General features: G+C 48.3%; 1 protein-coding gene across 1 annotated transcript in view; it reads left to right on the top strand.

Moving 5' to 3' along the window:
- LOC122368845 (chloride channel protein 2-like) overlaps positions 1-23,819 on the top strand; it is an 87,321-nt gene that overhangs the window by 13,371 nt on the left and 50,131 nt on the right. The window contains exons 4-8 of the mRNA XM_043343118.1: positions 14,770-14,895; positions 16,144-16,228; positions 20,776-20,877; positions 22,396-22,498; positions 22,893-23,024. Of these exons, the coding sequence (XP_043199053.1) occupies positions 14,770-14,895; positions 16,144-16,228; positions 20,776-20,877; positions 22,396-22,498; positions 22,893-23,024 (548 nt within the window). The remainder of the gene's footprint in view (positions 1-14,769; positions 14,896-16,143; positions 16,229-20,775; positions 20,878-22,395; positions 22,499-22,892; positions 23,025-23,819) is intronic.

Here is a 23,819-nt window from a genome sequence, read left to right as displayed (position 1 = left end):
AACAGAGCCGCTGAACACTTGATGGCTATTTTTGAGCAAGCGGAAACGGCTGGAGTCGAGTGGTTCGTACCTATAGGCTGGCTAGCAGGGAGCACGTTATATAAGGAAACGTGAGCCGCACTTGGGACATGCAACAATAAACAAACGTGTTCACCGCTCATTACATAAAACGTCGAACATCCCAATCGGTAGCCGTAAGCATGAGGGCTCGCGTCTGAGCCCGCCATGCCTCACCCCTGGGACGTCTGCATAACTGTCAGTTCCTGAATATATAAATGTTTGGATACTCAGCCTTGAAAGGGGTGTGTTAGGCATCGCATGCCTTCGTTTTTCCTATGCAAGACTGAAAACATTGCTTAGGTATTCTGATGATGATTATACTTTTTCATTTGTATCATATCTGGTAATTGTGCGAGCACTTATCCTATAATATGATGTAATATATGCTATCGATCTCAGGTTTTCAAGATAACTCGAAGAAAGAAATGTTGAGGGCAAATCTGGACAGAGCTTGAAAAATGATTTCACTCATTTTTACCTCTTCCCATGGGCTGTTCAAGTTTCGTTGCAGTTTCAGCATTACATAACCAGTAGAGAAAGGTCTTCCAGCAATTCGCACAGTATAATTGTAAACATATGACGATGCAGGTCTGCGAAACGTTTTACATCCGGCGGCCTGTAACCCCCAATGCAACAGTTGTCTCAGCGTCTGTGCAAGCCATGACCGATGGCGATAACGGTACATAAACTTAACCCGCGCACCGACGGGGGTCTGCGCCAACTTCGCACCGACGTCGCCCCCGTCGCGACGGGGGGGGAGGCGGATGACCGCCCCCCCCCCCCTGAGATATCGAGAACGAAGCAAGATAGCGACAAGCGGTAAACGGCATCGGATACGCACGAACAAGGTCTACAATTTTTACAAAGGTCATTTTCAGGTCAGGTCAACGATGACGTCACAGGGGTCGAAAAACTCAAAATGGCGGCGCTAGATATGGAGAGTTTTTCTCGAATAACTTTCGAATTAGTCAAGATAGGAACAAACTAAGGGCATCATCGTGATCCTCTCGTCAATCCGCATCGATTGATATATATGTTGACCTCGAAAAGTCAAAGTCAAAGGTTCACCTCAGGTCACGTGACCTCGAGGTCATCATGTATATCATTCGATGCGTCTTGACGAGCTGAACACAATGAGACCATCCGCGCGGCTGTATCTTGTTCCTGTACGGAGTTATTGGCAAAAAAACTTTGGTGACCTTTGATGACGTCACATGACCTTACAGCTGCCCAACAGCAAAACAGACCTCAAGGTAGTGAAGGTTGATCGTATATGAAGTCATGTATGGTATATGGGGCCATTCCGACCAGTTTTAGTGGTAAAAACAGGGAGTTGATTTTTCCCCCATTGACTTATAATGGGGAGGTCGCGAAATTGACCTGACCTTAGGTCACCGACATCAAAATTCCGAGATATACAAATTGTAGCTACTAATGACCTAATAACATCCTGCGACTTTCAAAGGCCTCCGACATCTACTGTAGCTCTGGCACGGTGACAAAGTTGCAAAAAAGTGACTTGAGGTTGGGTCATTCAAAGTGACCTGGTGACCTGACCTTAAAAGTTAGGAGGTTCAATCTGGCACACCATGTGTAAAATTGATGAGAGAATAGTCGTACCAACTGTCGTGGCGCTACGCGCCGCGGTTTTCCCGCTATCCGCGAAAAACCTCAGGGGGGGGGGGCGGATATCCGCCCCCTGTCGGTGCGCGTGTTAAGGCTTATGAGCTGCACAAAACCTGCTGTGGCGCCATGAAGCACGCCTAGATACACCATCCAGGCTAGACTGTAACAGCCAGACATGGATTATATTTTTTTTTATGCAATTTTGTAGAATAGCATTTTCATTTTTATCAGTATAGAATAGCATTTTCGTGTTTTATCAGCAAGCTGAAAAGCACTAGCTCTCCTCCCCACGCGCCGGTCCAGGCGTGCAGCGCTCACCGCCGGCCGCCGGCCACCGTACGCCGGCGCGCTGCCGCCCGGGTGTGTCGCTAGACAAATATACTATTTCGATCCTTCAGTTCAACCAGGTGACTCTTCTAAACTGACGCTCCATTGGAAAAACTACTTCCGTGTAGTGTCAGCTCTCCTCCCCACGCGCCGGTCCAGGCGTGCAGCGCTCACCGCCGGCCGCCGGCCACCGTACGCCGGCGCGCTGCCGCCCGGGTGTGTCGCTAGACAAATTCAACTCATAGCGGCGACGCGGCTATGGAAGGTTAGGACCCTGCCCGGGCGCCACTGAACGTGACCGGAGCAAAGGGAGACGGGGGTCGGAGACAGATAAATCACCCCGCCGACAGACGCGGGGCAGACCCTGACTAGGGGTGGTGCGAAGGGGAGTGTAGGAACGGGCGCGCCGCTGGCAGCAGAGCTGAGAGGCGCGAACGGCAGTCGTCGACTGCGACGGACGGCGAGTGGAGCAGAGAGTGGGCGAGAAGTGAGCTAAGGAATCCGTGCGGAGTGCCAACGGCTACGAGGTTTATCCGATCACGCACTCCTTAACGCCGACATGGCCGCCGGCGAGTGGAGCGGAGAGCGAGCGAGAAGGGAGCCAGGGAAGCTGTGGGGAGTACCAACGGCTACAAGGATTCTATGGTCAGGCACACTAACGCCGGCACGGCAGGTGAGGCGTATCGAGCACGGCTCGGGGGTACGTACAGCGGAGTGCGGTTCCTTGGCGGCGACACCACGAGGATGGTTGCCCGGCGACTGACGCGGCGCCACCATGAGGATGGTTCCCCGGCGACTGACGCGCAGCTATTCAGAGGCATATTAAGCGCACACACAATCGTAAAGGAAACCGGGGAGCCTGGTAGGCACGCTTTGAAGGGTCGTGCAACGCGGCACCCCAACCTGCTACGCGATACACACAAAACACCTGGTTCCGGCCACCCTACAACTCATGCACACACATCAGGTCCGCCGCCGACCCCTCGGCTACTCTGCAACTGCAATGCGTCCGACGCCCCGGCTACTCCGCACTGCACATACATCAAGCCCGCTGCCGACGCCTCGGCTACTCTGCAACTCACGCACATACATACTCATGCACATGCATCAGGTCCGCCGCCGACGCCTCGGCACGCACATACATCAGGTCCGCCGCCGACGCCTCGGCACGCACATGCATCAGGTCCGCCGCCGACGCCTCGGCACGCACATGCATCAGGGCCGCCGCCGACGCCTCGGCACGCACATGCATCAGGTCCGCCGCCGACGCCTCGGCTACTCTGCAGTAGAGATGTCCTCGGATACAACTTTTCGGTATACCGATACCATACTGATACCAACTCGGTACTTGTTATTTGATTCCTAATGTGTTCGGTATTTTGTTGGTATAATGCACCCTAGGTTGGTACTTGGTTTTGTATCGGTATTCCGATTTTCCGTAGTCGACGTCCTACTCTGCACCGCACATACATCAGGTCCGCCGCCGACGCCTCGGCACCCACATGCATCAGGTCCGCCGCCGACGCCTCGGCTACTCTGCAGTAGAGATGTCCTCGGATACAACTTTTCGGTACACCGATACCATACTGATACCAACTCGGTACTTGCTATTTGATTCCTAATGTGTTCGGCATTTTGTTGGTATAATGCACCCTAGGTTGGTACTTGGTTTGGTATCGGTATTCCGATTTTCCGTAGTCGACGTCCTACTCTGCACCGCACATACATCAGGTCCGCCGCCGACGCCTCGGCACCCACATGCTCAGGTCCGCCGCCGACGCCTCGGCTACTCTGCAGTAGAGATGTCCTCGGATACAACTTTTCGGTATACCGATACCATACTGATACCAACTCGGTACTTGGTATTCGATTCCTAATGTGTTCGGTAATTTGTTGGTATAATGCACCCTAGGTTGGTACTTGGTTTGGTATCGGTATTCCGATTTTCCGTAGTTGACATCACTACTCTGCACTGCACATACATCAGGTCCGCCACCGACGCCTCGGCTACTCTGCAACCCACGCACACACATCAGGTTCGCCGACAACGCCCCGGCCACTCTGCAAATCACGCACATACATCAGGTCCGCCGCCGACGCCTCGGCTACTCTGCAAATCACGCACATACATCAGGTCCGCCGCCGACGCCTCGGCTACTCTGCAACTCATGCACATGCATCAGGTCCGCCGCCGACGCCTCGGCTCCTCTGCTACTCATGCACACACATCAGGCCCGCCGTCGTATAGCCTCAGCCACCCCATAAACTCTGCACCGACATGGGTCGAGAATATGGTATGGCAGGCATGGCACGCGCCACACCAACTTAAAAGATGGTATGGCAATGCCATACCAACTTTTCAGGGTAAAAGCTACGAAATTTAAGGATTTCAGTTTGATAAGAATAAAACACGATATTATTGTTTCAAGCAACTGGCGCCATACCAACTTTGAAAACAATTCTCCACCCATGTTCGCACGTACATGAGGTCCGCCGCCGACGCCTCGGCTACTCTGCAACTCACACACATGCATCAGGTCCGCCCCCGACGCCTCGGTTACTCTGCAACGGCACATACATCAGGCCCGCCGCCGACGCCTCGGCTACTCTGCAACTCACGCACACGCATCAGGTCCGCCACTGACGCCTCGGCTACGCTGCAACCCTTGCACGTAAGTACATCAGGACCGCCGCCGACGCCTCAGCTACTCTGCAACTCATGCACATACATCGGGCCCGCCGCCGACGCCTGGGCTGCACTGTAACCCCTGCACACATCGGGTCCGCCACCGGCGCCTCGGCTAATCTGCAACCCATGCACACGCATCAGGCCCGCCGCCGACGCCTCGGCTACTCTGCAACTTACAGGCGCCAGGTGCGCCGCCGTCACCTCGGCCCTCTGCAACACGGTAGGCACTTAGCTTACTAAAGCGCATTTTAGTGACATCAGAGCCTGAGTCGATCGCCGGCGACCTGGTCACTCGTGGAGATGTTCACCGCCGTACCGTACAACACGGAACGCAGACCATTTAGTCACGCCGGCGATTCGATCGGAGTCTGGCAGGCGTAGTTCAGACACGCTATTGTCATCGCATATAACATCTTGCCAAGCGTGACACGAAACCTGCCCGGGAGCCGCTTCAATAGCGAGATAAAGCAGCACTTGTTGACGAGGCAACGTGGGGGGTTGGTTAGATGTGTGCATGTGTATGTATGTGTATGCTGACCCAACTGATCGTCCGTTTTATATTAACGACTCCAGGGTACAGGAAAGCCTCAATTACGTGGATGTGCCCTATGACGTGAATACATACATACATACATACATACATACATACATACATACATACATACATACATACATACATACATACGTAGATACATATACAACAGGTCCGCCGCCGACGCCTCGGCTGCTCCGCAACTCGACATTCTTTTTTTTTTCTTCGCCGGGACTGGAAAACAGCATCTCTTTTTTTTTTGTCTCAGAGACCAGCTTTAGGATAATGCCCCTTGTCAAAACAGACCACGCATTTCGAGAAGCGCTTCCGAACGCAACTTGATGGACATACGCTGCCGCAGATACACATCTCAGCCATTCACCTTGGAGGCTCGGTTTAGCACTCAAGGAGTCTCTTCGTAAAAAGGTCTCAAGTATTTTCTAAGTGGCCGCCTCCGTATTTCTGCAAATCGACATACGCATACATCCGGTCCGGCGCCGACGCCTCGACTACTCTGTTTACACTACACACCTGGTCCGTTGCCGACGCCTCGGCTACTCTGTCTACACTACACACCTGGTCCGCTGCCGACGCCTCGGCCACTCTGTCTACACTACACACCTGGTCCGCTGCCGACGCCTCGGCTACTCTGTCTACACTACACACCTGGTCCGCTGCCGACGTCTCGGCTACTCTGTCTACACTACACACCCGGTCCGCTGCCGACGCCTCGGCCACTCTGTCTACACTACACACCTGGTCCGCTGCCGACGCCTCGGCCACTTTGCGCTTAACACACACGCACACACACACACACGCACCCCCCCCCCCCCCCCCACACACACACATACACACCCGGTCTGCGTCATGCATCGGCTGCTCCGCAACTCGACAGGCATCTAGCTATCGACAGACTATGAACTTCTTTCGTTCAATGTCTGAAACACTGGGCTCAGCGGTGGCAGACGAGACCGAACGAACAATCCGCACACACTGAGAAAACAGTTTCTCCATTTTCGGTCTCAGAGATCAGTTTCGGGCTAATGTCCCCGATTCAAAACAGATCACACATTCTGAGAATATTTTCTGAGCAACGCCATTGATCGCAGAAACAGAGCTCAGTCGGTACCTATTTTCGGTGTCAAGCTTTTAAAAATTAGTCTCACTATGAAACCAGTTTCCAGTCCGAACCCCAGTTTCGGTATCGCTTGAATCCAGTATTCGGGTACATGAGCCCTTAGGAAGCCTTACTGAAACCGTTTTAAAATCAGACACATTTGAGGCTGGTCTCAGCGCTCAATTGAGTCTTTATTCAAACTGCTCTCAAAGTGTATTCTGAGTGCAGGAATCGAGCAAGCACAGACAAAATGCATGCAAGATCATGCCCGGACACAAATACACCGACTACGCCGCTGCCTGCCGGCTCCCCAATCTCGAGACTCCGAGTAAGCGTCGCGACACTGCAATCTGCGGCAAGCTGGCAGCCGACACTTTCGCGAACCCTGCCCACCCACGGTAACCCGTGCGAGCAGCTGCCAAATGTGAGTCCCCACATGCGCTGGCAATGCAAAGTCGTCATCCCGCAGGCCAGAACGGAGCGGCAGAAAAGTCATCGGCGCCCGTGCTCACAGGCCTCATGAACAGCACGTGATTCTTAGGTAGGGGTAGGTGCGTTTAAAGTACGCTAACAATGCACCGTTCCTACTTTCCGTGAGGCACTGTGCTTTGCGTGCGGTGCCATCACAGCACCGGAATCCAGGCACAACCTTTTCTACCAGTCATTCACGGCCACATGGCCATACAAACCTTATTTATGTATGTGCGGTCGTATGAGCACGTAAACCGGGTCCGCCGCCGACGCCGCGGCTAAGTTGCGCGCAACATAGGTCTACGGGACCGCTGCCGACGACTAGATAATCTGCAGCACGATATCAAAGGCGAAACCAGGCCACTGATCCCAGATTCGCGGCATTCCATTTTAGCCAGCACCGATGACGTCGGTTTAGGCGCCGGGAAGCGTGCGGGGCTAAACATCACAACCCCGAGGCCGTGAACACGGGGGTCCAAGACCGACACGGGGACAAAACCATCGGATCGGACCCCCCCCCCCCCTGACCGCAGTGCGTCCAGGCATGGCTTCACACACACTGGAATATCAGCGAACGACACAGCAGGGCCGCCGGGAACCACAGTCGCCCCTCCCCCCTCCCCCCCCCCCAAGGCCGCCCGCGCCGACCGCCAGTCAGAAAAGACAGCCATCGGCGGAGCCAGAGCCGGCCGCCGGCCGCTGGCACAGCCCCGGCACCGCCACGACACCGGACCGGCTGATGAGACAGTCAACGCCGGGGCAGCCGCGGGCCCGCCTGCCGGTACTGTCCGCGGGGCCACAGAGGCCCACAGTGGGGCCGCCACGGTCCTCAAACCAGGCGACAGCGGCGGGAAGGGCCGCCCGCCGCAACCTGATACCAGCCGACGCCGCACGACCCGGCTCCCCCGCTGGTCCCCCGGCGGCCACGAGAGGCAGACGACTAACGAACACCCCGAACACGGTCACGTTCCATTAGTGGGTCGCGGCGCCCCCACGCCGGTCGACAGTGAGTCACTGGCGGCACTGTGCGGGGAGTATGGGGTCCAGTCACAGCTGACTCAGGACGGGAGCCGACCTTGGGGTGGAGGGAGTCCCTCGCCGCCCCGGTTCACACTAACTAAGGGTTCGACCCAAACTCACCACCAAGAGCCATGCCGCAATAACAGACCGGGCACCGCCAGCGGAACACACTGGGAACCTTTCCGCATGCGGCATGTGCCCGGATTCGTGGTCAAACCATTAACTGCTCAGCAGAGATCGAGAAAGGTTTGGGCAGCGGACGCTTAGCCTAAGACTTTTTCATTCCATTGGGTGTATTTGGCGTTTTTTAGGGGCCGTCCTACCCTACAAACGAGCCGACGCGAGTGGTTTCGGCCGCTGACAGCCAACTGAGGCGAACGCTTGGTGATAGTGGCGCGGGCAACGGGGGCCTAATCAACTCATAGCGGCGACGCGGCTATGGAAGGTTAGGACCCTGCCCGGGCGCCACTGAACGTGACCGGAGCAAAGGGAGACGGGGGTCGGAGACAGATAAATCACCCCGCCGACAGACGCGGGGCAGACCCTGACTAGGGGTGGTGCGAAGGGGAGTGTAGGAACGGGCGCGCCGCTGGCAGCAGAGCTGAGAGGCGCGAACGGCAGTCGTCGACTGCGACGGACGGCGAGTGGAGCAGAGAGTGGGCGAGAAGTTTCCCACCCACCCTCACCTATTTAATAGATGCGACTTCTAGATTCGTCAAACCTGCATATCCTTAATCCCGACCTATATACCTCGTCGTTATCACTCCGTCGGTGCGTTTTTTAGGGGCCGTCCTACCCTACAAACGAGCCGACGCGAGTGGTTTCGGCCGCTGACAGCCAACTGAGGCGAACGCTTGGTGATAGTGGCGCGGGCAACGGGGGCCTAAATACAGTTCACGCGCCTGCGGCCGCCGGAGGTGTTGAAATGTTATTCTATTATTCTATTAAGCAGTGCCAGTCCCTGCGCGGACCGAGCTCTGGTGGCTATCGGACCCGGGACTGCCTGATGGAAAAGAACTAGAGTGGGCGTAGCCGGGCAGAGGGCACTCTGTACTGGTTTGAACTGGTAACGAGTGGCTCGGCCCGGGTGCGTACTACCCTCTGTTCCGGACCGAGAAGGGCAGTCTGCGGCGGGGCTCCGAGGCACACACATCTCACTCCGGGACAACGCTAGCCGCTAGTGGTTACTCTGTCTGCTGTCGCTCGCCAATACATCATCAAACGGACCTCCCACCTGACTCTGTCCGGGGAGGAGGGCGAGCCGTGACGAAGGCAACATCTTCACAACGACAGTCAGCCACAGGCGGCGCGTTACAAGACTCACTATATGTAGCTACTTCCGAGGGTTACGTATGCTAAAAAAAATTACCAATAGAAAATGCGTCTAGGAATGTTTATGGATTTTAATCTACTTCTTTATCTTTTTCTTATTTTCAATGAAAACGTTTTAAGTCCACCCTCAGAGGCTTCATCAGTGTTTAAAAACACGATGCCAAAGGACATCATCCTTTGTCTGTGCTCCCCTAGGGTGTCATTTTTTCTCTCTCATGAACTGATATTTTGTTTATTATTCGCTTCTATCTTTGCTTGCGCCACTGCTGGATGTAAATTTTTGTAGAGCTGTTATAGTGAGAGAAAACCCATATAAAACCACTCTGAAAGCGATGATGATGTTTGCTCTAGCGGGAGTGTTTCACAATGCATTCAAATGAGGACGCATCTAGCCACAATGTGCAGTTTTGTTTCCTGAACAGAAGTCTGCTCCCAACAGTTTTGATGGTATGTTAGGCTTGGTGGACGGGCTAAATTGAAATATCACTGCCTGTTTGTGTGTGAATGAGAGAGAACGAGAGAGAAAATGGAGAAAACGAAACGAAGAGAAGGAAAGAGAGCGAGAAAGAGAGAGAGAGAGAGAGAGAGAGAGAGAGAGAGAGAGAGAGAGAGAGAGAGAGAGAGAGAGAGAGAGAGAGAGAGAGAGAGAGAGAGAGAGACAGAGACAGAGACAGAGACAGAGAGACAGAGAGAGACAGAGAGAGACAGAGACAGAGAGAGACAGAGACAGAGACAGAGACAGAGAGACAGAGAGAGACAGAGAGAAGGAGAGAGAGAGAGAGAGAGAGAGAGAGAGAGAGAGAGAGAGAGAGAGAGAGAGAGAGAGAGAGAGAGAGAGAGAGAGAGAGAGAGAGAGAGAGAGAGAGAGAGAGAGAGAGAGAGAGAGAGAGAAGTAGAAAGAGGGAGAGGAAGGGGGAGCGGGAAAGGAAGACAGAGACGTGGAGAGAAAGACATACAGCACAGATATGGTGTATAATGTGCATTTTTCGCATTTCCCATTCGATTGTATTGTAGTGGTCAAGTCACTGAACTTGACCCAGATGTTCCGTGTGAAAGAGCAAGGTAAACAAACAAAGTTTTTCTCTCTAAGCGGAAGACAGGTTTTGCTTTCTTCCAAAAATATATTTTTTAACCCGCGCCCCGTATAGGGGGAGCCGAAACGGCCCCCATGTCCTTTTCCGTCGATATCTCCTCAACGACTAAAGGTATCGCCACCAAACTTTTAGGACCCCTCCGGGCATCAATTTTACACATTGTGACCAATAATTTTTCCAGAGGCTATGATAGGTTGGCCACACATGACGTCAGAATGACGTCATGTTCTGTCAATTTCGACCGAAAAAAGACATTCGCGAGAAGAGCTCTCAGGCCTACAGTTTTGAAGATACAGAAAAAATGATCAAGACATAAGAGGTGTGGAATCGACAGGGCTACAAAATGACTATGTCGGATTTTTGAAAATTTTCAGTTTTGACTCCCCCAAAAGATAAAAAAACATTTTTTTTATATATTAGCCAAAAAAAATCATTTTTTTTTTAGTTTCGAAAAAAATCGGAATATATGTGATAGTACTTACCGTCTTCTATCCCCATACCACATAATTTCACCGCATAATTTCAGATCGATATCTCGTTTTTTGGCCAAGTTATAGCGAAAAAACTGTTCAAAAATGATAACGCAAAATTTTCAAACTCAATTTTTGGCAATTCTAGGCCATGTAGGGCAAAACAAAGACCACCATTAGACTCTCCGTGACGAGCTGCATCCAATCGATACCCATTTTATGCAAAAATATCAACTTTGACATTTGACCTAATTTGACCTGACGTTGACCTGACCTTTACCAATACGTGACCTAAGCTGGTCCCAAAGGCTGCCTGACCCACATAATCGCATTTGTCATGTAAAATGGACCATAAAACATGTATCACACGACACTTTGATATTGTGACCCCCAGTGACCTGACCTCTGTGACCTGACCTGGTATCAGTGACCTCAGAGAGCAAAGTATGTGTTTGACGAGCAATTTACCATCGATGGTTTTCAATAACTTACCAATTTACTCGACTTCACAACACATTTCTTGAAATGCCTGTGAACGGTGAAAATCCGACCTTTGACCTGACCTGTGACGTCATCGGTTTGACCTAGGTCAATGAAATTTGGTCACAAGGTAGTTCCCTGATGGGGCCATCGAACGCCGTTTGAATTTTGAAAATCGGCCGGTAAATTTTCGAAATATTAGGGGGGCGAAACGCCCCCGCCCCCTACGGGTGGTAGGGTCCGCCGATAGCCCTACGGGGCGCGGGTTAACTGAGAGCTTTGTAAATTTGTTTCATTTTTTTTTACTGCAGGGGTTCACACCTAGTTATCGTTTTGCTAATGAAAATGGGGTCTTAACAATAGCAAAGTAAATTCAGTTCTGGATTTAACATGCTTGCGGATGTTTGATAGCATAGGCTCGTCTAGAATAATGCACGCTTAAGAGACTGCCTCTTTTAACTGCAGGGGTTTTATTTTTTTTTTTCGCTAAAGGCTCTTTCCGGTTTGCTAGATATCAACATTTTTGGGTACGGAAAGGAAACAGCGATTGGCAGACTGACTTCAGTACGCTGAACAGCATGGCTTCCGCCCGGGCCACTCCACGGAGTCGGCGATGCTGTGCGCTGTTGACAGGCTTGTCAGCAGCATGGACCGTGGCCTCGTCTCCACGTTGACGACGACAGACACGTCCAAAGCGTTTGACAGCGTGCAGCATTGCCGGCTCCTGGAAAAGCTCGGATGGTATGGTGTGGATGACCATTGGTTCCGCGGTTGGCTCGAAGGCCGAACGCAGCGTGTGGCGGGGTGTACAACGCCAGTGGCGGTGACACATGGCGTAATCCAAGGGAGTACTTTGGGACCGATCTTGTTTTTACTATTTACCAACGATTTACCTTCTTTTATTCGCCACGGACAGCTCATCATGTATGCCGACGACGCGCAGTTTATCGATGCGGATGCTCCGGCCAACGTGGGTGACCTCCGTACTAGAGTAGAGAACACGCTCAAAATTGTTTTGAATTGGTTTACTCAAAATCGTTTAAAAATTAATCCCTCAAAAACAGATCTCTTGGTCGTGAAGTCTAAGCGAATTCACTTAGATATCAACGAAACATTTAAAATTCATTTTGGGGAACAGCTCATCAGTCCTTCTCCTTCTGTGAAGGTTCTTGGCATAACTTTGGACTCTTATCTCAATTGGGACCTCCAGATATCTGCCGTCATCAGGCGCTGTTATGGTATGTTGGTGGGACTTGCAAAGCTGAGCCACCGACTACCACACGAGACCAAAAAAGTTATCATCGAAGGGCTTGTTTATCCCCACATCACTTACTGTCTGACCGTTTGGGGCGGCTGCACCAAAACCCAAAAGTATAGGATCCAGAAAGTTCTAAATTTTGGTGCCAGGATCATCACCGGACTAAAGAGGTCTCAGCATATTACTCCCGCTTTAAAAGAACTGGGATGGCTCAAAATTGATGAGCTGATTACTAAATGTGACTTGGCGGCACTCTGTCGGATTCTGATCCCAGAACAGGCTAAAAATCAACCCAACTAAGACTGAACTTTTGCTAGTAAAGCCGCAGAGAAAAATATGTAGTGCAAATTTTACTATTGACTTTGGCATTTGCGAAATTAAACCTAGTCACGAGATCAAAATTTTAGGCGTGTTCTTTGACTCTTCACTGACCTGGGAGAAGCAGGTGTCGTTGGTGACCCGCCGCTGCTACCATGTACTAGTCGGCCTATCTAAGTTGAGACATAAGCTACCGTATGAAGTAAAAAAGATGCTTATCGAGGCCCTTGTATTCCCCCACATAATGTACTGCTGTACCGTCTGGGGAGGCTGCTGCGCAACCCAGAGGCGACGTGTGCAGAAGGCCATTAACTTCGCGGCGCGCATTGTAACAGGACTGTCTAAACGCGACCACATTAGCGCAGCTCTGGAAGCTCTCGAATGGCCGAAGTTTGACAAGATGTTGGAGGACCGAGACACAGCGATGCTGCGTAGGATTCTCTCGTCGGATGCGCCGCCATCTCTAGCTGGACTCGTGATGCGTCGCTCTGATGTGAATAGGAGGCTCACTCGCGGCACATGTGGGGATCAGCTGGACCTGCCTAAAATTAGAACAGAGCGAGCTAGGCGTACTTTTCATTTTAGAGCAGTAAAATCGTGGAACGGTCTCCATCGTTAGCTTTCTGGCAAACAAGCTGTGATGTATTTTGTGATGATTTTTTTTTGCGCTGCTCACTTTTATTTACTTTGTCTACTTTTTACCCGCGTATTGTGCATTCTTAACTTCACATTTTGCCATCTGAGTATCTTACTGGTACAGACAATTCTCTTTACTTTTATACTGTGCGTCATTCTTACTGATGTGTGTTTTATACCCACTTGTAGTTTTATAGATTGTGAATGATTGTATGACGAGAGCACTGAAAAACCATTCACATGGAGGACTCAATACATGATTGATTGATTGATTGATTGATTGATTGAGGTCACCTGAGTCGCCTGAGCATCTCCGCACAATGATTGTGTCCCGTTCAAATGTATCAGAAAGGACCACGCGGGGATCGGAGAGTATGCTGCTGCAAATGCCACGCGTGCGCACAGAACTCGCTCGCCGTGCATTTATGTGCCGGGCTACCACCGCATGGAACCGCCTGCCAGCCGAGCTCAGGAGGAGTCGTTTATTGTGTCACCCACGGAGGTGAATCGCAAGACATGGGGAGTAGATGTGCTCAGTTTTATCGCATTTTAGCAATTTATAGTGATTTTTAAACCATCATTTTTTTTCGTGTTTTATGAACATGCCCATTGTGTTTAACTAATGTACTGACTCTGAAATCGGAAGAGCCACGACGTGGAGATTTTTATGAATACAAAAAAAAAAGTAGTGACAGCATAAAAACGTATTGCGAACAGGCTAGCAGAAAACCGATGTCTCTTTTTACGTAATACGTCACCGTTACGTAACAAAAAAGATACTCAAATAGGTATGTTTCCGGACACATTTAACTTCACAAACACCGTCCTGTCGCTGAATCAAGCAAGAACAGAAACAAAACAAAACAAAACACACTGACTTATTGTGAGCGATGTTTTCTATGATTCACGCACCGTGCGCACATTGAGGCTAGGGTCTGCGTTACGTTATGCAATGCTGACTTGCCCTTGTTCTAGCAGCTCATGGTGGTCCGTTGCGACTGAGCATCATGTAGCTAGCGACACCTCCGACAGTGACCCCAGCGCTCATAGCGGCAGAATTTGAAGCAGTACGATGATGCGCCCCGACTGACTGGCGCTGTTCCGCATCGCTCTGGCGGGTGGCGGGCTTGCCTAACCGCTTGCATTGTGTAATGCCTCGATATCTTGCATTGTCTAGTGGAATGGGTCTATCATCGGCATTTTAGAGTGGTAGCAAGAGCTAATTTATAATAAGCATAGTTAAACAACGATGCCAGACAGTTACGTATGCTACCCAAACCAACCTCCATCGCAATATTCCAGCAACGTTACTCTAACAAAACCATCTCTCCTCTGGCAGGTGTGTTGTTCAGCATAGAAGTCACATCAGTGTACTTTGCCGTTCGAAACTACTGGCGCGGATTCTTCGCTGCCGTGTGCGGGGCAATGGTGTTCCGACTGCTGGCTGTATGGTTCGAGGATGAAGGTATGCCTTCCAATGGAGCTGTGTATGGTTCGATGATGACGGCATGTCAAAAAAGCAGTGTATGGTTCGAGGATGACGGCATGTCAAAAAAGCAGTGCATGGTTCGACTTCGATGATAAATGTATAGGTTTTGGAGTGGGTGCTGTGTATGGTTCAAGGATGAGTAGTGGGGATATGCCATAGTCTGTATACAGAGGTCTATGGATATGTCGATAAGTGGCATGCCAGAGCGGTACTGCGCATGATTGGAAAACATATGAATGGGAAGTAATGCATTATGAATTTCTTGCATGGATAACGTAATGGAGACTGAATTAAAATGAAATCGGACTTACTCCACAAGAGTTCGTTGGGTCGGAGCTTTCGAATTGTATTACAATTCTTCGTCAGCGAGAGTCGTATCGGATGTTAAGATCGAATCGATGGTACAGTGCGGATCGAACAAAATATGGGTCGGACAGGAGGGTCTCTGAGGCAACTAGTTGGTCTTGAAATAAACATACAAACACTGGGAAACACGTGAATAATAACAGGATGCACACTCACTAGAAAAGGCCTGTATAATGGGTATAAAACACACTAGTAAAATATCTAATACAAAAATATAGGCAGGTAGGTAAAAATACAGTTGATTTACCTACCTGCCTATACCTGCCTGCCTACCTGCCTACCTGCCAGTTGATTTACCTACCTGCCTATATTTTTGTATTAGATATTTTACTAGTGTGTTTTATACCCATTATACAGGCCTTTTCTAGTGAGTGTGCATCCTGTTATTATTCACGTGTTTCCCAGTGTTTGTATGTTTATTTTAAGACCAACTAGTTGCCTCAGAGACCCTCCTGTCCGACCCATATTTTGTTCGATCCGCACTGTACCATCGATTCGATCTTAACATCCGATACGACTCTCGCTGACGAAGAATTGTAATACAATTCGAAAGCTCCGACCCAACGAACTCTTGTGGAGTAAGTCCGATTTCATTTTAATTCACAATTCATCTCCACATCATGTCTTTAAATGTAATGGAGACTTTTCGTAATTGCTGGAACTATTTTTTTTTTTGAACAGTGTTTAATTGATGTGTACTCAAATGCATTGTGCTGTGGCAAAGCGCACAGTCCCACGTGTGTGCATAGGGTGATAACGAAATCTCGTGAAGGGTTTTGTTGGTAGCACTGTTCATCTGCTGGAGACTGATGTGCGTATCCACACCAGCATGTGAACTCACCACGTCTCTTTTTGCAGAAACGATAACTGCCTTATTCAAGACGGATTTCAAGGTGGATTTCCCATTCGATCCACAAGAGCTATTCGTATTTGCTTTAATTGGGTACGTAATAGGGTTGGGACCTATCTGCATGCTCTGTATGTTTTGGTAAAATAAAAAAGCTCAGAATTTTTAATGATTTAATTTAAAATCACTTTGTTAACAAAATGCCTAGTTAGTTCAGAAATTAATTATTTGTGGCTGAAAACAACTTGCTTCTGATTGGTCGGGCTAATCATGACGTCACATGTAGGTATATAACTGTCTGTATATTTGGCGCAGTTGAGACATACATTGTCTATGTATTTTCCTATGGTAAATCGGAGTGATTGGTCGTGTTTTCAGTGTCTCTTTATTTTGCGCTGGTATTGCGTGGCTAAGAAGTTTTATAAAGAATGGCATATACTAAAATGTTCCTTTAACCCGCGAGTTGCTGGGGGGGGGGCGTTAAACGCCCCCACTTTTTTCGCCGGGCCATAGCATAAAAACGGCGCGCCGCAGGCGCGCCAAATTTTGGGTACCTGTAGGGAGTCGATTGAAGTGTATTGTGACAAAGTTTCAAAAAAATCGGTCGGAAAATTTTTGAGATATCGAGGTTTTAGTGACGTCATGATTTCTGAGTTTTCGACCAAAAACGGCATATGTTCAAAAAATCATATAAAATCACAGAGTAGACATACAGACATGCCGTAAACGCCATTAGACTGCCAATACCATGATCAATCAAATGGTTATCTTCGATTATTGATTATCGTTCCGCATTTTCCATAATCTTGAACTGAATCTTGGCAATTTTTCGTGACTACTTCATGACCATGTTACATGAATTTCTTAAATTGAACTTTTTGAGCCAAACACGTACACATATGATAAAATGAATGTCACCATCGTGTTCTACGCCCCAAATTACCCGTTAAACATGTGTCACAGGCTGCGAATATCAGTTTTGATTTTCGGGGATATGTGCCTACCCGGTTGACCTGACCTTGACCCTGACCTATGCTTGACTGACCCCTACATGGAGCTGACACTCTCGTAGGCCTTATAAGATGGATTGTGCACCGTTTTGACAGAGTTTATGGCGAGAGGCGCCCATTGCGAAGTCCTGAAGTCCATGCTACTGAAAGCCCGATTTCAGGTGTTTGACCTGACCTTGACCCGACCTGTGACCTCAAAATTCAACTTTAAAGTACTCATCTGAAGCGTCTCGTCGCGCTCTTTCGTTTGCCGCCTCGTGCGTTTCGCTGCGCCTATTGGTTCTCGAGTTATCGGCTGGGGGCGTTTAACGCCCCCCCCCCCCCCAGCAAACGGTGGGTGGCGAAATACCCCAGCAACTGCCGGGTTAATAATGGAGCTTCAATATCTGTGAGTTTTATTGGCAAGCGAAAACTGATTTCGCTGTTATTTTATCTGGAAATTACTCATTTTTTTAGGTCAATATTCAAAATATTTTACGGGAACAAGTTGGCACTTTTCTTGATTTTTGCACTCAAATCGCGTGCGATTCAACTGTATTGGAACTTGCAAAACAGCTTGGTAATTAATTAACTGTGTTGTTATGGCACTGTTTGCAAAGCATGGATAATGAAACTCTGCCAGAGACTTAGCTACATAGCAATGCCTCAAGTAATACGCAGGAGGGACAGAATTCAGAGTCCGATCGAGAAGAATCGGTGCAAATGCTACGAAGACCAGGCAGCTCTGATACAATAGCAAGTCGTCTCAATACTCTCACTCCATTAGACCAGCTGATTCCTGACAGCACCGACTCGGATGCAAAGATGGAGCTCATCTTCCAAGCCAGAAACCAGTTCTTTGATGGAAGATGTGATGCTGCCTCTGTCTCTGCTTTGTTGGCCAGTTTGGACGGGGCGGAGCTCCGCTCCTTGCGTGAGCGGTTATTCGCCTGTCATCCAGAAATAGTTCCTCCGTTTGCTGGCCGTTCCCTGATTAGGTGCAATACGGGGAGCTGTAATCAGGGAAGTAACTTTCCATATGAAAGGGGTGCAGGTGCACCCCCGTCCCCATCCACTAGAAGTGCACCCCCATAGGCTAAGCGGCGCCCCACACGCCGCCCCACACGATTAGCTCTAGAGCAGATGGCGAGGGTGATTTCCCGGCTACATTCCATCTCGGCGTCGTCATGCTTGTGGGCTTGGAAAGCGTCCAGTCGTATGTAGGGTAGTGTAGGGGTAGGGTTGAGTTCAATAAGGTCCTTACATTTGAAAGGTTTGAACAACCCGCAATCAGCACAACATACCACAAGTTAAATAAAAAAAAACTACCAAACTCCGCCCAACTAATATTAATAAACATTACAGCCAAACTAATGGCCTAAACAAAAATATATCTCAAATCCTAACAGTTATCGCGGGTGATGGCGCCATGAGTTGCTATTATCCAAAACAGATGCAAATAAACATGTTTGTATGTCCTATGTATGTTTGTTTTAAAAACGTTGCAGCGGCGCTGGGAACTGCAGTCTTAGATCTGGGTATGTTTGGCATCTGCAACTCTTCATATACACATTAACCCTATTTCGGACGGGGAGGCCTTTCAGGATTTTCTTGTACAATTGCCAAACGCCGCGAGACATTCAGCTCATATTTGGTGACTTTTCCTAAATGCTCATTGCGCACATCTCAGCAAAAAAAAAAAAATGCCGGGTCAGGTCAGGTCAGGTAACCAGAGCGGGTTTGTTGACCCCACCTCAGAAAAGTTTGCAAACACGTCAGAGCTTGAGTTTTTCACGAAGTTATTTCCTCTCATCAAGTCTTCAAAACAGTACCTGCAGTATGTGTCGTTCGTATATCTCAGAATTTTTGATCTGTGACGTGAGGTTAGGTCAGAGTCGTGACCTTTACATTGCAAGCCTATGGAAAAGTACCTATTGAAATGCGACCTGCACCTCGAGTAAACGAGTCAAAACCACCCAATTCTTTAAATTATGACAAATTATCTTATCTGTAATGATCCAGGTGCCATTTACTGACAGGGACACCGGAGAGGGTTATCTGAGCCGAGATCATGTGAGGTGATATCTACCATACATCAATGCTCACAATACTTACAATATTGACAATGCTTTTGCCTACAACATTTACAATACTTACGATGAGACCAGCAAGCACTCTGCCGTTACAGTTCTAACTTCTGTTTCGAAAACCGACGTTACACACATTCGCTGCCAGCATAACATGTATTGTTTGACAGTAACAAAATACAATTGACATCTGAACCCCAAACGGACCGCCATCCACTCAAATTTTATAACCCTGACCGGTCAGGGGGCGAATGGAGGTCATCTCCTGGGCATTACACTCAGCACTTACACAAAATATCTCACCTCACAGTGATCAGTACAACAATAGCACCGACTTGATAGTGGATTTCAAAGTACTTGCATCAGCTCTTCCTGCTATTGCGGACGATCATCTCCTCAGGGTAATGTTGTTCGGGACATGAACGAAGATCGTTTTCGGAGTTTCATAAGTGCTGCTGCAACAGCCTGGCACAAAACAGGACTTGTACGCTCTTCTCTGCACTTTGCCCTTCAGTATATCACAAAATAATTGTTTAGAATCCATCTTACGCTTCTTTCACAGTCTCCCTTGCCACCGTAGGGCGTAGATAGATTGCTGTTGCTGGTAAGTTAAGGCACGGTAGATAGAAATTACCTCGGTTCTCAACGCCTTAAGTTATTTTCATAAAAAAGAACAAATAAATGATCAATAAGATGACAGGAATGTAAACATTTTAATCGTAAAGTAGTCCAAATATTGGAATGAGCTTTTGCTTTTCAGCATCCTCCGATTCATCATCTTTATCATTTGAAAATTCGAGGTACATAAAATGTTTATCACGCGCTCAATGTTAAGTGGGAATATAGTACACGGCAGACACATCAATTTTTGACAGTGAACATTTCATCCGTAAATGTTTTAGCATAATTTAAAGTTAAAAACAGCGCGAATGGCAGAGTGAAACAAACAACATCTTTCACCCATTGATATAACATGTAATCTGTGGTGCGCCAGATGCGCCATTATTTGTCAACCGCAGAAGGTGACATGTGACGTAACAGCATCAAGAGCATCTTTTTTCAAGAACTTTTCAAAACAAGTTTCCTATCTTTCTTCCCCCATTTCTCTCAGGATATTGATTTTATGAGGCAATGGTATGCACCATAAATTCTGTGAAAATAGTTTGATCATTTTCATGCATTCTTAAAAAATCGAGTTCCCAACCCCATTGCATATATAATATGATTTTGTAACTATTGATTAATTTAACACCTGTAATCTGGACATGTTATATTCATTTTCTCGTGATGTTGTGATGGCAACGATCACCGATAAGAGCAACGTAATGCACATATCAGATTGAATCGTTGCATATAGCTACGATTTCAGAACTATTGAACATAAATCGCGCTTTCAAAATAATTTATCTAAGAATGTTTAGACGCAAAATAGCATGCGACATATGAGGTGAATTCTTTGTTGCCTCGCATATAGCTCGAGTGCAGTGTATGCTCGAGTGTGTGTGTGTGTGCATGATGCTGAATGCATGAATAGTGTTGAGTCGTCTTGATTCGTATTATTTCGCAGGGCTGTGGCCGGGTTCGCTGGTGCTTTCTTCGTGTGGCTGCATAGGAGATACGTCGTCTTCATGAGAAGTAATTCGTGTATGAAGAGCTTCTTGTCCAGGAAGTACGTGCTTGTTAATACATTCCAACATAAAGCAGATGATTACATTAACCCGCGCCGGGCCGGTGCTCTGAGATTCCGCGCCGGGCCGGGGGGGTGTGTCTGAACACCAACCCCCCTTCTAACTCGGCTCCTGGGCCACGTAGCGACACGCGGTAAGCGGCAATCGAAAGAACGTCCAAAATAAGGACGAAAACACTTCGGTCATTTTTTGGGTCAGGTCAAAGGTCAGGTCACCAGAGGTCACCAAAGGTAAAATGTTGACCATTTCAACATTTTGGAAACTGCCAAGTGCCAACGGCTATCTCGGGAACCGATAGAGCTACAGCGCCGCCGGCCGCGGAAAGGCGCATTCGATAGCCCTTTTACATACCTTTCTGAATAATGTTCTCAGATTTGACCTCCGGTCAACGGTTTAGCCTCCAGAGGGCAAAAACTCCCAAAATAGCCGTTTTTACGAAAAACGGTTTTTCGGCAATAACTTTTGACTCAAAAGAGCCATGACATTACTTTTGCCAGCATCGTGTTCCTCTCGTCGAGACGCGTCGAATGAACTATAATTTGACCTTGAAAGGTCAATTTGAAAATTTAACCTCAGGTCAAGGTCATGACCTGACCGGAAAAGGTCATGTTGCATATCAGTCGATCGGCAACGTTGAGCCGAACACATCTAAGGCGTTTTCAGCGCTCTAGCACCTCTCTATCAGAAGTTATTAGCGAAAAACTGTTAGATTCTGTTCGTGACCTGAGATGACCTCGGGGACATAACGAGGGGTCACAGTTGCCATTTTCTGGTTCAGTGTGTCAATCTTACCTATATCTCGATGTTTGAGAGTGTCTAGAATAGCGTTCGTGCAAAACAGACGCTTTTCAATTTTCTCGCATTGACTTATACCTAATGGAGAGGCCGCAAAATTGACCTGACCTTAGGTCACCGATATCAAAATTCCGAGATATACATTTTATCGATATTGTGGCTCTTATCAATCGCTGAAAGTTTCAAGGCAATCGATCAATCGGTGTAGCTATGACGAGCATTCTTATTTTTACTGAGGTGAGGTCATCTGGCGTGACCTAGTGACCTGACCTAAGGCGACCTGGGTCTGAAATCTTCACAACATGTGCGGAAAAGATGCACGAACAGGTGTGTCAAAAACGGTGGCGCTCCGCGCCGCCGTTTTTGAGATATCTGCGAAAAACCGCAGGGGGGGGGGGTGTTCAAACACCCCCCCCCCGGCCCGGCGCGGGTTAATCCTTTTGCAGATGTCATGCTTCAGCGTATTGCACAGCGTTTGCTTATTCCTCACATAATTAACGATCATATGTTTTTTTTGTAAATGTGTATTTCCGAACACCTGTAGTGTATCACCCAGCGCCCATGAATAGGTACCTAAATGTATGTTGTTATTGTATTGTTATTTGTTATTTGTATGCTATTGCATATAAATGGAGTACGATAAAGCCGTGTGATCTTTCAAGAGAGCGTTGCATCATCCTCACAGTGTAATTCTCCATTTGCAGCCGGTTCCTGTACCCGTTTCTGGTAGCACTGTTGATCTCATCCACGACGTTCCCGCTGGGGCTGGGACAGTTTTTGGCAGCGGACCAGACCACTCACGATCAGGTCAGCAAGCTCTAGTTCTCTGTTCAGTCAGCAGGTGGCGCTTGGTGCGGCCGACCGGGCCTGGCATACTTCCATGTCGTGCTTTACGATTGTCTGATATTTCACTGTACGTATGTAGTTACCTTTTACCGGCTCATGCCTTGTGTGATATGGGAAGGCAATGTGTAAGGATATTAGAGAAAAGCTTTACAAAGATAATTACTTACATCACACGGTTGTGTTGTCATTAATGTCAGTTAATTAAGTCTCTCTCAATATAGGACGATGTCACGTAAGTACACAGCGCAAATAATTCATTGCTTGAGGACAACGAGTTTGCAGTGTCCACTTTAAATGCCATAATACATTTGCAAACATCATGACTTCCTGTTCTACTGACTGATCCTTACTTTAGGTGCTGGAGCTGTTTGCCAACTTCACCTGGTCCTCAAGTGATCTCACGGTGGACGAGGCTGAGGCGGTGAATCACTGGACGAACCCGTACACCAGCTTCTACGCCAACCTCTGCATCTACATTCTAGTCACGGTGAGTAGAGACTGCGACACGACCGTGGATTGTCACTTCTGCATCTACATTCTAGTCACGGTTAGTAGAGACTGCAACACGACCGTGGATTGTCACTTCGATTATAAGAGAGCCTTGAGTTATCGTCTTTTTGCTGAAGATGTGTGTGTATTTGTTGCAGCTTGCTTTTCGGATTTTTCTTACGTCCATTCGTGATTGTATACCGTGTTTCCTTTTGTTTAATCCTTTCATGTAGAATGCGGTCCTAGGCGTCTCTTTTAAACTTGGGACAAAGAGGTAAAGATGGGTTTTTTCGTACAGCCTGCCGCCATCACACTTCTTCATATCATTGAAATATTTGCTATTTGAATTTTGAATGGCACTGGTGCATGCTGCATAACTAAGTGATGGTGACTACTTGTGTCATTTAAATCTATTTTAGAGGACCTGTATCCCTTACATTTTCTCTCGAAGTTATCTGGAATGCTTTGTTCTGGCTAGACCAATTCCACGATAGATCGACCAAAGCCGTACACCCTCATATTTTATTTTTTGCTTAAAATTGGTCTTATGGGCTGTGATGGGCGGGGAAGCCAGCTGTGCCAAGGATTTTTTTCTTCTAACAACGGTTTCCGAGATATAGCCTCAGGCAATTCCTGGAGGTCACGCTGCAACCCTATGTTTGGCGGCTTATAACTCAGAAACTATTGGTTTTCTATGGTACAAACTTTATATGGTTCAACTCGCAATCAACCAAAAAACGTTTTGGCTATCTCGGATTTTCGATTTTTGAAAATTTTGATCACGTGACATCTT

The sequence above is a fragment of the Amphibalanus amphitrite genome, unplaced genomic scaffold, assembly GCF_019059575.1.
Source record: "Amphibalanus amphitrite isolate SeventyFive unplaced genomic scaffold, NRLGWU_Aamphi_draft 000981F_arrow, whole genome shotgun sequence".
NCBI lineage: Eukaryota > Metazoa > Arthropoda > Thecostraca > Balanomorpha > Balanidae > Amphibalanus > Amphibalanus amphitrite.
This window is presented reverse-complemented; position numbering and strand designations above follow the sequence as displayed.